The sequence below is a fragment of the Enhydra lutris genome, unplaced genomic scaffold (assembly GCF_002288905.1).
Source record: "Enhydra lutris kenyoni isolate GAN:26980312 unplaced genomic scaffold, ASM228890v2 scaffoldscaffold26, whole genome shotgun sequence".
Taxonomy (NCBI): Eukaryota; Metazoa; Chordata; class Mammalia; order Carnivora; family Mustelidae; genus Enhydra; species Enhydra lutris.
In genome coordinates, this window is record NW_019154110.1 from 3,368,612 (window position 1) to 3,384,684 (window position 16,073).

General features: G+C 36.8%; 1 protein-coding gene across 3 annotated transcripts in view; it reads right to left on the reverse strand.

The window, feature by feature from the left end:
• Window positions 1-1,492: 1,492 nt before the first annotated feature.
• LOC111151797 (nuclear speckle splicing regulatory protein 1) overlaps window positions 1,493-16,073 on the reverse strand; it is an 89,472-nt gene continuing 74,891 nt past the window's right edge. For 2 of the 3 annotated variants that reach the window (XM_022510001.1, XM_022509999.1), the window contains exons 5-7: window positions 5,764-5,971; window positions 4,688-4,796; window positions 1,493-3,085 (exon numbers count right to left, since the gene is read on the reverse strand). In XM_022510001.1, the coding sequence (XP_022365709.1) occupies window positions 2,023-3,085; window positions 4,688-4,796; window positions 5,764-5,971 (1,380 nt within the window). In that variant the 3' untranslated portion in view covers window positions 1,493-2,022. Of the gene's footprint in view, window positions 3,086-4,687; window positions 4,797-5,763; window positions 5,972-7,614; window positions 7,744-12,974; window positions 13,054-16,073 lie in introns of those variants that run through there. The other variant, XM_022510000.1, reaches the window with a different exon arrangement.

Sequence of the window (16,073 nt, forward strand, 5' to 3'; positions counted from 1 at the left end):
ACATGTATTAGAAATTTTAAGATTATAAAAATGTTGTGGGATATATTACACATAGAGAATCTATAAAACATATTTACAATGAAAAGAACAGCCAAGTAATTACCACCCAAGTCAAGAAAAGGGTAAAATGAATGCCAGAGAGGCAAAAACATCCATGTATCTGGAGATCAAAACAACATCTGTATTTAATTTGTAGTTTGTCCCTGAATTATGTCAAATTTTGTTGATAAAAGTAATATATAGCTTTTTCTATCCAAAGCATCCAAGCTGCTTTGTGAAAAGTCTCTAAACCACTGGGGGAAAGAAATCAAGTTTCTTATCAGATCTGACTCATCTCTCCCTCCTTGACTGTTATCTTACATACTATGGTTAAACTAATCTAATCTATGGCTCTACTTATAGCAACTGCAACAAAGGGACCATATTCCCTACAGAGGTTGAAGATTTTTAGCCTGTCACTCATGGTCTTCCATCATTTCACCTTAACTTTTTCATAGTTATGATAGGACTCCCCTTGTGTACACGTATTCAGTGCTTTTTTAACTGTTTGTTACTGATCTATTTTATTTTTATTTAAAGATTTTATTTATTTGAGAGAGAAAGAGAGTGAGCACACACACAGAGGCAGAGAAAGCAAAAGATTCCCGGCTGAGCACAGAGCCTGACTTGGAGCTCAATCCCAGGACCCTAAGCTGAAGGCAGACACTTAATTGAAAACCACCCAGGTGCCCCATCACTGGTCTTTTTAAATTATTAGGATGCAACTGATGTTTAATGTGTCAGTTAAGAGATATGGGCATTAGATTTTTTGTTAGTTTCCCTTCTTGGGTTTAAAGGTATAATAAAATGATTTATGAATGCTGAATTTGATCCTTAATATCATGTCTTTTCTAAAAGTCCTTTTTTTTTTAAAAGAGAGAGAGCAGGGGGAAGGGCAGAGAAGGCGAATCTTAAGCAGGCTCCACATCCAGCACAGGAGCCTGACGTGGGGTTTGATCTCACAACCCTGAGATCATAACCTGAGCTGAAATCAAGTCAGACACTTAACCACTGACCCACGCAGGTGCCCCCAAATGTTAAGTTTATTAAGTATATAAAATAAGACAGGCTCTTAAATCAGCTACCTGAATCTCCTCCATCTTTTCACCCTTACCTAAAACTGACTGAAATAACATAACCAATTAACTTGACAGGGTTTCGGAATTAAAGTGATTTTTTTTTTTTTAAAGATATATTACCTTGACAGAGAGACAGCGAGAGAGGGATCACAAACAGGGAGAGTAGAAGAGGGAGAAGCAGGCTTCCCGCTGAGCAGACAGCCGGATGCAGGGCTCAATGCCAGGATCCCGGGACCGTGACCTGAGCCGAACGCAGACACTTAACAACTGAGCCACCCAGGCGCCCCAATTAAAGTGATTTTTAAAAATTTTTAAAAAAGAGGAATTGCGGCATAAATGAGCGACATACTTTAAAAATAAACTATGTGCATGAATTAAATGTACAAACACATCACTATTTTTATTTGCATTTAAGCCAAATGCGCTGTGAGATAGTTACTTAGGATATCTGATCCATATTTTATCCATTAACACAAATTTCAGAATGTAAAGTATAACAACAGTTTCTACTTTATTGTTCAAATCCACATATTTTTATCCAGAATACAGTATTTATAAAATACCTCCTGCAACAAAACCAACATTATTAGGGGGTTGTTGAAATTATTTTTTAATGGCTATAGTAGAGCCTACTGTCCTCATTAAGTAACTATAGGGATTTAACATTCTTTAAGTTGCTTGAATACAAACAAGAATGTGGTACTGATAATTAAATATGTATCAATTCATTCAAACATTCAAGATAAAAGGACTTATTTTTTTACTTAAACCAAAAATGAATTTTGAAAATATATTTAAAAATGCCATCCCAACCACTGTTAACACACTCCTTTATGCCTTCACAAAGTATGGTCCAGGAGTTACGATTTTTGTGCTTCCACAGTTCTTTCTATTTGGGCAGTTATCAGTCATCTTCTTTCTCAATATATGTCTTTGCATTAACCCGTGCCATTTGCCTGGCCAGGTACCTGTCTCTAGCCGACATTACAGTTTCTGCATTGCTTCGCTTTGCAAACTTGTTCCCCACCTCAGGTGGTCTCTCTTGTTCTTTGCCCATCTCTTGGCTTCCCTCTGTGAGTCTGTGTTTTGCTCCTAGGGATGTTTCAGAACTGGAGGGTTTCTCTGGGTTTCTTTCTTTGTCCTTTTCCGTATTTCTCATTTTACTGGATCCTTCCCGGTCAAGAAACCTATCCTTTGCCCTAGAATTTGGGCTGCTTTCTTTTTTGTCTCGGCTTCTTTCTGAAGATTGAACACTCACTTCCCGTTGCTCTCTATCTCTGTACTTATCGCTGTTTTCATATCTTTCTTTCCTTGTTTTCATATGTTCTTCCTTTTCTTTGCTTTTCTCTTCCTTCTCTCCTCCTCTCTCACTGTGTCGGTTGTGATCATTTCGTTGTCTATCTCTGTCTTGTTCTCTTGGGGAGTATTTCTCCCTGTCTTTCTCCCTTTTCCAATCTCTGTCACTTCTTTCTCTTTGGTCTCTTCCCCTCAGTTTATCTTCATATTCATGCCTCTTCCAGTGAGAATCTCTATGACTGGCCTCTCTGTGCCTGTGAGAATCCTTCTTTTCTTTTCGGTAATCATGGTCAGTGTAATAGTTTTCATGATCCCTGGATTGTCTCTCTTGGTGCTGATCTTCCCTTTTCTCATGAACTCTTGACTTGGACCTTTTTGTGTGGCATTTGGTACCATGCTCTCTTTCTTCACTAGAAGACCGTGAGTGCACTTGATTTCTCTGATGCTTGGAGTCACTCTCGGAGGTCTCTGTGACCTTTTTCCTTCTGCAGTTCACTTTATTATTTTCTTCCATTTCATCATTCTCCCTATTAGCATCAAAGTCACTGTCTGCATCTGGGTTTTCCTCTGCTTGCACAACAGTTTGGACACTGCTTTTCTCATGTGGTATTCTGTTCTCTGAACTTACTTCATCCGAATAGCCTCTTGATTTCTCTTCCTTTATCCCAGATCTTAAAACAGATAATATAACACAAAATGCCACATTATCACTAGAGTAAGCACATGAAGTGGTCACGTAATTTTTCTCAATACTTAAACCAATATAACTACTAAATGCAAAAAGGTGCTATTTACCCTGTAAACATCTACAAACTAATATTTTCCAACCATTCAGAGTATTTTCAGAAAAAGTTAGAAGTAAATAGAGCAAATCAGCCTTTCTGTATTGGACCACTAGAACCTTCAAGCATAAGTCTGTGTAAGGTCTTCATTTCTGTTCAGCATGATAAAGAATAATTGGGAATAGTAAGATATATTCCGGATCTAAGTGCTATTTTCACAACATGAAGTTCAAGTTGCAGCTTTGACAGATTCTTATTCCTCGCTTTTCAAAAAATTCAAGAATAGTCCTTGAAATAGCTGAAGATATTTCACAGCAAAATGATAGCAAAATCTAATTCTAAATATCACTACATAATTTCTTATGATTAAAAAGGCATGAGCATCCTAATATAACCCCTGGCACCTATCACAACAAAACAGGAATACGTGAATTCATCTGATTATAATAAAAACCACCAAAAATTATTTACATCACCTACATTTTCCCAACTGGTAAATGTGGCTAATTTATTTACACTAGCCACACATTTATTCTTACTGATTACATAGTAATAGTACTAACAGAACTGTGGTTCTCTGGGAATTGCTGGCAGAACTGTCTTGACTAAAGGATTATTTAATAGCTAGGAATCCCATTATTAGACTCTGAGAAAAGTACAACTATAAAATGACATTATGGAATTTCATGGCTGGCCTCACAACTATTCCAGAAGAAACTCTAATAGAAATTCTAATTTTCTACTCAAAAATCTCTCTTCAAATACACTTCCTTAGACTCCTAATTTTCATCAGTTTTGTAATCAAACCCAGAATTTGGCAGGGGGAGGGAAGGTGGAGTATAAATCTAATTCTGGCTCTTCAGCCCTAATTCTTCTCTTTCCTTTTCCTAGCAACACAGACTTAGATCCTCTAATCTCAATGTTTCTGTTCCAAAAAACCATTTACTCAGGTACAAGCTTAGGACAAATTCTCCCTTTTAACTTCAGCTTTATACTTATGATAGTCATTTCACCATTCCTACGATACCTTATGATTTTATCAAAAAACCCCTCCAATCCTTATTTTCTATGCCAATGCTAATGGGCGTATCTACAGAATGGTAATGTTCATATCTGCTCCATCTAATATGGTTGCCACTATCCAAATGTTGCAACTGAGTATTTATAATGTAGCTACATATTAGGTAGTACATTTCTAGCCCTTGATAAGTGAATCTTCTGTTTTATAGAGGCCAAGTTCTATTTACGAAAATAAACCACTTCCCTTATATACTATTTGAATATACATGTAGGATTACTGCAGAACAGAAATAAGTAATCTGTGGGTTTTTAATTAAGAAAGTGTAAATCCCTAACAATTTCATTAGGTCAGGTTTGGCTGACAACACAATATGCAATACTGCATTCCTTTATCTTTCAGAGGGTTAAAGTGATCCCATCACAGATCATGAATGGAATCTTTCTTCTACTATTCCATACGTCGCGTCTTACCTGGCTTCACGAAAGCTGCATGTAGGTACTTCCTCTTCACCAACTGCTTGATTTAACAGGTGTCTATAAAATCCACTGAGATCTTTCTGCTTGGTTACATCCAAACGTGCTAAGAGGAGGCAAGCAAAGTGAGAGAAATATATTCAACAAGGCATAACACAGTTCAGTTTTTCAGATACAGAGAATGTAACACACATAGTGTATAAACTACTCCCTAGATCTAGTTAGCAAACTATAGCCTGCAGGCCAAATGTGGCTTACTGTTTTTATAAATAAATTTTTATTGGAATGTAGACTTGTTCACTTATTGTTCAAGGTTGCTTTTGCATTAGAAAGGCAGAACTGAGTAGCTCCAGCAGAGATCATATGGTACACAAAGCCTAAAATATTTACTTATCTAGTCCTTCACAGAAAATCTGCCAACTGATATTCTATATAAACACATAATACATGCTTAGAATATTATAGATTTTATTTTCTTCTATTTAAAATTGATGAGCATCTGCTAATTAAGCTATTTATAAGTATACAATGCACTTAGGTCTTGAGAAATGACCATGAGCACAAAATACTGAAGTAAAGCATTAAGACATTCTCTGGCTCCTGCACATCTTTGTTCTTTCTTGAATTAACGTTACTATTTTTCTAAATGCCTACCCAGTTCCCCGAGTGATGTTACTTCAAGTTTTCTAAACCCAGAAAATATATAACTAGGATTTAAATCTTGGTTTATAGTGCTTCTGAGAAATATTGTGGTATTATGACTTGTAATAAAGGTTTTTACATTTGGAATTATTTTCTAAGGCAATGACTTGTAATGGCTATAGTTTTAAGCAACAAAATGAGAGATATGAATTCCAGTAGAAGTAACAGTTACTAAAAGTACAGCTAAGTTTTTAATCATCTTTTCTCCATTTTATAGTATCACAGACTATCGTATCTACACCTTGAATTCATATAAATGAGGACCACAACATCTAGAACCTAGAAGTTCAGGGACAGAGCAAATGGCGAAACCACAGGACAGAATTTTGCTGCTTCTGTTTCCTTCTCCCCTCCTCCCTCTTCCAGTTCACCTTCGAGTGCAGCAGCCCTTTTTTCTCTTTCTTCCTCTTCAGCTCTCTCTTGAAGTTTTTTCTTATAGGCAGATGTCACAAATGCCTCCTTATCATCAAACTCTCCCTTTTCCATTTCTCGTTCTCTCTGTATTTTCTTTTCCATTCTCTTTTCCTGTTCCTTTTTTCTGATCTCAACTGCTTTTAGTAAGTTGTGAATATATTTGGGCTAGAGGAAAAAATAAGATAATTCAGGGAAGAATCAAAGATAAAAATTAAGAATATTCTGTTTTTATCATGAATTTATTAAGATAACAATGGCTAGTCCAAATAAGTGGGACTGTCATCCTCTCAAAAAATATAAATTTATTAGCAAGACTGAAACTAAAATTCTTTTCAATAAAAATTTAAATGTAAAGACAAATTATTAAAAATGCTATTTTACTTTTTTAAAAATCTCAAACTAATTTTTCCACTATGTTTCACCCTTTTTACAGGTATTGTCTCAATACTTACAGAAAGTAAATCAGAAAGGTTCTTACTAGTTTTTCACATTAGTTGAAATATGGTTATTTAAAAGAATAGATGGGGGTGCCTGAGTGGCTCAGTCAGCTCAGGTCTTGATCTCGTGATTGTGAGTTCAAGCCCACCAATGGGCTCTACATGGAGCCTATTTTTAAAAAAAGCTGCAATTTTACACCACCACCCTACTCGTACTACTATAAAATGTAAAGATCTTTAACAATCAGTCTGTGCTTGTGAAAGAAATAGAATGTTAGAAAATTTGGACTTATATTAAGACCCCGCTCTCAATCATTTTTTTGAAACTAAAAATATGCTATGTGCAGATGATTCAGCTGTCAGCCTGAAAGCAATAAAGAAATGAGAAGATGATAAAACACAAAATATGAACAGGAAGAGGAGTTACTAAACAAAGACTTTCTAAGGAAAATTTTCAAAAATTTATTTGTGGGGCGCCTGCGTGGCTCAGGTGTTAAGCGTCTGCCTTCAGCTCAGATCACGATCCCAGGGTCCTGGGATGGAGCCCCGCCATCATGCTGCCTGCTCAAAGGGAAGCCTGCTTCTCCCTCTCCCACTCACCCTGCTTGTGTTCCCTCTCTCACTGTGTCTCTCTCTGTCAAATAAATAAATAAAATATTTAAAAACAAGACAAAACATAAAACTCTGTTTAAAAAAAGTTTATTTGTGAAGGTGATAAAACAAAAAATCAAAACTTAACTGTTTTTATTGTTAGATAATTTACTCGTTCTTATTAGGATACCAAATGTAGGGCTTCTTGAGTTCTAAATCAAATCTATGTTACCAGGAACTAGGGGCTCTTCACACTTCAAATACCCTTATAAAAGGTTTTCCTTAGGGGCGCCTGGGTGGATCAGTGGGTTAAGCCTCTGCCTTCGGCTCAGGTCGTGATCCCAGGGTCCTGGGATCGAGCCCCGCATCGGGCTCTCTGCTCCACGGAGAGCCTGCTTCCTCCTCTCTCTCTGCCTGCCTCTCTGCTACTTGTGATCTCTGTCTGTTAAATAAATAAATCTTAAAAAAAAAAAAAAAAAAAAAAAAAAAAGGTTTTCCTTAGATCATTCCTCATGCTAAGGAAGATTAGATATAAAATGCAGGTCAAGGGGTACCTGGGTGGCTCAGTCAGTTAAGTGTCCGACTCTTGATTTTGGCTTGGGTCATGATCTCAGGGTTTAGTGAGATCAAGTCCCACGTCAGGCTCCACAGTCACTGGGGAGTCTGCTTGAGATTCTCTCCCTCTACCCTCCCCCCACTTGTACATTCATGCTCTTACTGTCTCTAAAACAATTAAATAAATCTTTGAGGTCAAAGAAATTTGTATTTTCAGCTACAAACCTTCCGGTCTTTTCCCAAAAGCAATTTGGGATTATTTTCTTCCTTTTTCTTCTGCATTTCATCATAAATACTGTCATATTCATATACAGTAGAATCTTCTGCAAGGGCCTTCTGGATTTCTAGTTTGGTCTAAAACAAACAAACAAACAAACATGTCTAAAAAAATATGAGCCGGCTGAAACATACCATAAAAATTCTTGGTTAACTTTTCTGAGAGAGGATCATGAATCAGATATATATTACAAAATTCAATTACATTTTAGACTAAAAATATAAACATCAGCCTGGAGCCAGGCTGCCTAGATTTGAACCCTGGCTCTATAACTTATAGGCTACTCTGAGTAAGTTTGTGTAAAATCTTTTCTTGCCTCAGTTTTCATCTAAAAAAATTAGGAAAATAATTGTATCCACCTTCTAAGTTGTATTATCTGCTTTATATAGTTCATCCATATATGATTTTTAAAAACAAGCAACAAACACCTCAAACCAAGAGCAGTGGAATTCTGAACTTGGCTTCACAATATTTATTTACCAATGACCTAATGCAAATATTATAGCTAAGGATGACATTTAATAGGTTTTCCAGTGAAACAGGGAGTCGGATAATAACCATCATCGGTTCTGTGCACTTGAAGAACAGATAAAAGAACAGAAGGAAAAAAATTGTTGTCTGGCTATTAAAATAACCCATTCCTTAAAAGGAATCTGAATCAGCAAAGAAGTTACACTCTCACTCTTCGCAGATGATGTGATACGCTCTGTGGAAAACCCGAAAGACTCCACACCAAAATTGTTAGAACTCATATAGGAATTTGGCAAAGTGGCAAGGTATAAAATGAATGCAAAGAAATAGCTGCATTTTTATACACTTAAAGTAAGAGAAAAAGAGAAAAGGAATCGACTTCATTTACAACTGCACCAAAAACTGTAAGATACCTAGGAATAAACCTAGCAAAAGAGGCAAAGAATCTGAAAACTACAGAGCCCTCATGAAAGCTACTGAGGAAGACATAAAGAAATGGAAAAACATTCCATGCTGATGGACTGGAAGAACAAATATTGTTTAAAAGTCAATGCTACCTAGAGCAACTATACATTCAATGCAATCTCTATCAAAATAACAACCAGCATTTTTCACAGAGCTGGAACACACAATGCTAAAATTTTTTTTTTTTTTTTTAAAGATTTTATTTATTTATTTGACAGACAGAGATCACAAGTAGACAGAGAGGCAGGCAGAGAGAGAGAGAGGGAAGCAGGCTCCCTGCTGAGCAGAGAGCCCGATGCGGGACTCGATCCCAGGACCCTGAGATCATGACCTGAGCCGAAGGCAGCGGCTTAACCCACTGAGCCACCCAGGCGCCCCACAATGCTAAAATTTATATGCAACCAGAAAAGACCTTGTATAATAGTCAAAGGAATGATGAAAAAGAAAACCAAAGCTGGTGGTATCACAACTCTGGACTTCAGACTACTACAAGGCTGTAATCATCAAGACAGTATGGTACTGGCACAAAAACAGACACATAGAATGGAACACAATAGAGAACCCAGAAATAGATCCTCAACTCTATGGCCAACTAATCTTCGACAAAGCAGGAAAGAATGTCCAATGGAAAACAGACAGTCTCTTCAACAAATGGTGTTGGGAAAATTGGACAGCCACATGCAGAAGAATGAAACTGGACCATTTTCTTATACCACACATAAAAACAGACTCAAAATGAATGAAAGACCTCAATGTGAGACAGGAATCCATCAAAATCCTTGAGGAGAACACAGGCAGCAACCTCTCTGACTTCAACTACAGCAACTTCTTGCTAGACATGCTGCCAAAGGCAAGGGAAGCAAGGGCAAAAATGAACTACTGGGACTCCAGCAGGATAAAAAGCTTCTGCACAGCAAAGGAAACAGTCAACAAAACCAAAAGGCAACCTACAAAATGGGAGAAGGTATTTGCAAATGACATGTAAGATAAAGGGCTAGTATCCAAAATCTATAAAGAACTTACCAAACTCAACACCCAAAGAATAAATAATCCAGTCAAGAAATGGGCAGAAGACATGAAAAGACATTTTCTCCAAAGAAGACATACAAGTGGCCAACACATTAAAAAAATGCTCAACATCACTCAGCATCAGGGAAATACAAATCAAGACCACAATGAGATACCACCTCACACTAGTCAGAATGGCTAAAATTAACAAGTCAGGAAATGACAGATGTTGGCGATGCGGAGAAAGGGGAACCCTCCTACACTGCTGGTGGGAATGCAAGCTGCTGCAGCCACTCTGGAAAACAGCATGGAGGTTCCTCAAAAAATTGAAAATAGAGCTACCCTACGACCTAGCAACTGCACTACTGGGTATTTACTCCAAAGATACAAATGTAATGATCTGAAGGGGCACGTGCACCCCAAAGTTTATAGCAGCAATGTCCACAATAGCCAAACTATGGAAAGAGTCCAGATAGCCACTGAAATCTTGCCATTTACAACGACATGGATGGAACTAGAGGGAATTATGTTAAGTGAAATAAGTCAGAGAAAGAATTATATGACTTCTCTCATATGTGGAATTGAAGGGACACCTGGGTGGTTCAGTCAGTTCAGCACCTGCCTTCAGCTCAGGTCATGAATCCCAGGGTACTGGAATGGAGCCCTGAGTTGGGATCTCTGCTCAACTGGGAGTCATCTTCTTCCTCTCCCTCTGCCCCTCCGGCTACGTGTGCTCTCTCTCTCTCTCACTCTGCTCTCTCAACTGATAAAATCTTAAAAAAAAAAATACGTGGAGGGGTGCCTGGGTGGCTCAGTGGGTTGAGCCTCTGCCTTCGGCTTGGGTCATGATCTTGGGGTCCTGGGATCGAGCCCCACATCGGGCTCCCTGCTTGGCGGGGAGCCTGCTTCCCTCTCTCTCTCTCTGCCTGACTCCCTGCCTATTTGTGATCTCTGTCAAATAAATGGATAAAATCTTTTTTAAAAAATGTGAAATTTAAGAAACTAAACAGAGAAGCATGGGGGAAGGGAGGGAAAAATAACACAAGACGAAATCACGGAGGAAGACAAACCATAAGAGACTCTTAGTTCAAACTATGGAAAGAACCTAGATGTCCATCAACAGATGAATGAATAAAGAGATGTGGTATATATATACAACGGAATACTATGCAGCCATCAAAAGAAATGAAATCTTGCCATTTGCGATGACGTGGATGGAACTAGAGGGTATTATGCTTAGTGAAATAAGTCAATCAGAGAAAAAGACAATTATCATATGATCTCCCTGATATGAGGAAGTTGAGAGGCAACATGGGGGGTTGGGAGGTAGGAAAAGAATAAATAAAACAAGATGGGATCTGGAGGGAGACAAACCATAAGAGACTCTTAATGTCACAAAACAAACTGAGGGTGGCCGGGGGGAGGGGGTAGAGAGAGGGTGGTGGGGTTATGGACATTGGGGAGGGTATGTGCTATGGTGAGTGCTGTGAAGTGTGTAAACCTGGTGATTCACAGACCTGTATACCTGGGGCTAATAATACATTATATGTTTATTTAAAAAATTACAAAAAATAAAAATAAAATAAAAAATAAAAAATAAATCAATTTTAGAAATGTGTGCATTAAATCATTTGAGACTGTTGAGTTACATGTTATATTCCAGTATGAAACAAAGATATTATCTTAACATTACTAAACTACGTAATTCTGTGCCCATTCTCCAGGGTGGTAGTAAACATAATGGCTAAAAGCGTGCACTTTGCAACTGTACTGCTTGGGTTGAACTACGAGACCTCATAAAAGTCACATAAATCCTTTGCCTTCATGTCCTCAACTACAAAATGAAGACTGTATCTATCTTACATAATTATTTTAAGAAATTAATTCTTAAAAAGTAGTTGCCATCTGGGTATTCTATAAGATTAAGGAATCTTGGGGCGCCTGGGTGGCTCAGTGGGTTAAAGCCTCTGCCTTCAGCTCAGGTCATGATCCCAGGGTCCTGGGATCGAGCCCCACGTCAGGCTCTCTGCTCAGCCAGGAGCCTGCTTCTTCCTCTCTCTTTCTCTGCCTGCCTCTCTGCCTACTTGTGATGTCTGTCAAATAAATAAATAAATAATCTTAAAAAAAAAAAAAAAAAAGATTAAGGAATCTTAATCTGACCTCCACCTCAGAAACCAATAATACATTATATGTTAATTAAATGAAATTAAATTCAAAAAATTTAAAAATTAAAATAAAAATTTTTGTTATGTAGCATTTCAAATAGAAAAAAATAGCATATACACACACCCACACAATAAAATGCACACTTAAGAATGTGTCACCCAGCTTAAGAACTAGAATATTACAAGTATCTTCAAAGTTATCTATGTGTTCCTCCATGAATCCCTGTGCCTATTACAGAATTAAATAATATTCAAAATTGAATGCTTATTTTCTCCCCCCTTTTCCCCCATATATGTATATGGCTCTAAATAATGTACTGTATGATGTGCTATTGTTATCAGCTTTATATAAATTGTATCAGCTTCATTAAAAAAAAGTAGTTGCCATAAAATCTGGCACATTAGAAAGTGTTTAACAAATTTATCCTTATGCAGGATTCAAGGTAGAGAAGGGAGAAACAGATGTCAAAAGTTAAAGAAAACGTGGAGGGGGGAAAAATTAAAATTAAAAAGAAAGGTACCATGACATTGTTTAGTTTCATTATGTTCTACAGCAGCTAAATCTAAGATACAATAGGCGTAGTAGAAAAATCAGCAGACCTTCAGGCCTAGTTCTGTAATTAGTTGTGTGATCATGAGGGGTAATTTATCCTTTGAAGTTTCAGATTTCTTAATCAGGACCATGGGCAGGTTTGTGAGAATTTTAAAAATGTAATGTGTGTACAAAAAAGTGCTTGCAAATATGACTAGAGCACTATACAAATATAAAGTATGAGGCAAATCTATTGAAAATTATCAGATATTCCCCATTCTTAGTAGATGAATTTCAAATATAAAATTATGAAACCACTTTGGTGTGAAGAGACTTTTTTTAAGCAAGTAGGCTCTCTAGTAAGAATTATTAAACCATATAATCCACTGTTAAGACTACTGAGTCATCTGAAAAGAGAAATGGGTTTAATCTACAACACAGCAATGAAGAGTTAATTCTTCATTGTGCTTTTTCCTTGAAAATTTATCACAAAAAACTGAAATATATGTAAATCAAGAAACATCTTAAACATTTTCAGAAAAGAAGGGTCAAGATAAAATTATTTCTTTATACACAACTACTCTGCTCAGTCTTAGGACATAGATGCCAAAACTCATACTGAAATACTTATCTCACCAAACACATTTAATTCACTCAGCCACCTTACCTGTTTCATTGCTTGTTTCTTAGCAGCTTCCCTCTGAAGGCTTTCACTCACGGAGGTCTATAAAACATAAAAATGTTGTCACTGTTTAATACAATTTAAAACTTCTTTTCCAGTATTCTGTTGGCAACTAGTTTCTTACTTATACGAAAAAACAGAAAAGTATTAGGAAAAAAATATTATAATTAAATTAACATTTTCAAGGTCTTTTACCAAAACCTAAGGAAACAAATGAATTTTCTGGTAAATCAAGAGCATAGTCTGTAAGGTGTAAGAGAAAATAGAATGGTACAGGAAACAATAAGGTAACATGGCTTTTTATTCCCAACTTCACCACTAAAGCACTCAGTCTCTATGGATTTCAATTATTTTGTGTGCACATGTGAATGTGAGTGTGTGAGTGTGTATGTACTGACTGGGGGGGAAAGCACTGGTTCCTTCCATCATATTTAATGGTATGATTCCCAGCAACAAAAAGCACGTTTTTTTAATTAAAAAAAAAAAAAAAAAAAAGAAAATAAAAAAAAAAAACATTCACCATTATATATAGTATATCAAGTTCTTAGTATATGCTTAAGGCTTGGGGCAGTCAGAACTATCTGGGGTTATAATCATTCAATAAATATGTACTAAGGCATTGTCCTAGTTCCTCTAGATAGTAGGGAAAATAAGAACAGCCTCTATCCCTGAGAGAAAATGGCCTGAGAGGGAAGACAAGTAACTAAACAGATAATTATAATATAGATGTGATAAGCTATATAATAAAGGAATTAAAAAAAAAAGGGCTGTGGGAGCAAAGAATCAAGACGGCCTTCCTAAAAGAGATATGACATTAGACTTTAATCAAAAAAATTTAAGACAAGGCAAGAGGTGTTTAGGAAGTGGTAACCACAAGGGCAAAAGTAAATATTCACAGCTAAGAAAAAAATATATAATTAAGCTACTTAAAAAATGCTTTCTCTTAGAAGTATAGGGTTTTGTAAATATACTAACACTGAAAAGTATACTTTAAAAGGGTGAATTTTATGTTATATGAATTTTATCTTAAATTAAGTCTGCTGATGAATTTATCTTTTATTGAAAAATATAATCCTCAGCCCTAGGACTATAGTTCTCTAGCCTATTGATATTTGCTGCTTTCAGCTGTACAGTATGAACTGGTGCTTCCTTTATTTTCCATGGCAACAAACAGAACAAAATAAATAAACCCGATTCTAGTTCCCTATGACCATGGAGATAAAGTTAATTTACAAAGGCCATACAAGTAATAGAACACATACTTAATCAATTAAAGGAAGTGGATAGGCAAAGAACTAAGGACATTTTAGGTGACAGTAAACGGACTACAACTAGACAAAAAGATACTGATTACAAAAACAACAAGAGCTAACATTTATTGAGCCAGGTGGTATGCTAAGTGTATTACTTGTATATTATATGTATTACTCATTTAATACAAATTCCTGTCATGTGATAAATTTCTCATTAGAATATCAATTTTAAACATTAAAATATTAAATACTTTAATAAGCATATCTCATGAATTCTTTCCAATCTATTTTTAATGTCTCAGTCTTTCTAATCAGCATAAATTAAGTATTTTTTGATCACTGACTTAGTAATGTTTTAAGGACTGACTAGAAAAGTCCCCAAACATTAGACTTCTACTTGTTTTTATTATTTTTTCCTATCTCTCCTCTAGTCAGTCATAGTTTACCTGCTGTCACTTTCAAATTGGTTGTTTCAACCTAAACTACTGAACTTAGAAAAATAAAACACAACTAGTATCTTTTAGACTCATATAATACAGAATAAACAGATTGGGAAGGGCCTTTCCAATGTAAAGTATATACACTTTGTCTCCTTGTTTATAAATGTTTTGAAGGATGATGTCTGTCTGTGTGACCTTTGAAAAAATCAGTTATTACTTACAGGGTGATAACATAATGGAGGGAGTAATTTTACAAATTCTATTCAAGGACTTGTATTCCCAGAATTCTAACAGCATCATCAGTGGATAAAGAGGTAGTGGATAAAGAGGTGAACCTAAGGGGCGCCTGGGTGGCTCAGTGGGTTAGGCTGCTGCCTTCGGCTCGGGTCGTGATCTCAGAGTCTGGGGATCGAGCCCCGCGTCGGGCTCTCTGCTCAGCAGGGAGCCTGCTTCCTCCTCTCTCTCTCTGCCTGCCTCTCTGCCTGCTTGTGATCTCTCTGTCAAAAAAAAAAATAAAATCTTTAAAAAAAAAAAAAAAGAGGTGAACCTAAGCTGAAAAAGGAAGATTACCTCCTTTTGAAGCTCATTTGATTCTCAGTTTTCTAACTAAAGGAACTCTGACAATGACTATTAAAGTTTTCGGGGCGCCTGGGTGGCTCAGTGTGTTGGGCCTCTGCCTTTGGCTTGGGTTATGGTCTCGGGGTCCTGGGATCGAGCCCCATGTCGGGCTCTCTGCTCAGCAGGGAGCCTGCTTCCCCCTCTCTCTGCCTGCCTCTCTACCTACTTGAGATCTCTTTGTCAAATAAAATAAATAAAACCTTAAAAAAAAAAAAGGTTAAAGTCTTCACTAAAATCCCAACAAATTGAAAATATTTGGGCACCTGGGTGGTTTAGTGGGTTAAGTGTCTAACTTCAGCTAATGTCACGATCCCAGGGTCAGTGGGGAACCTGCTTCTCACTCACCCTCTGTCCCCCTCCCCTTTTGTGCTTGCTGTGTCTCTTGCATACACTCTCTCTCATATAAATACATAAAATCTTTAAAAAAATTGAAAATATTTTAAGTTGAAATGCATTTAATACACCTAACCTACCCAACATCGTATCTTAGCCCAACCTACCTTAAACATGTTCAGATCACTCACATTAGCTACAGTGGAGCAAAATTATCTAACACAAAGCCTACTCTGTAATATAGGGCTGAATATCTAATGTAATTTACTGAATACTGTACTGAAAGTTAGTAACAGAATGGTTAAATGGCCACAGAATAGTAGTAAGTGAATGGAGTGTTCACCCTCATGATCACATGGCTGACTGAGATGTGGTTCGCCACCAGTGCCCTGCATCATGACAAAAGAGTACTGCAACGTCACTAACCCAGGGAAAGATGG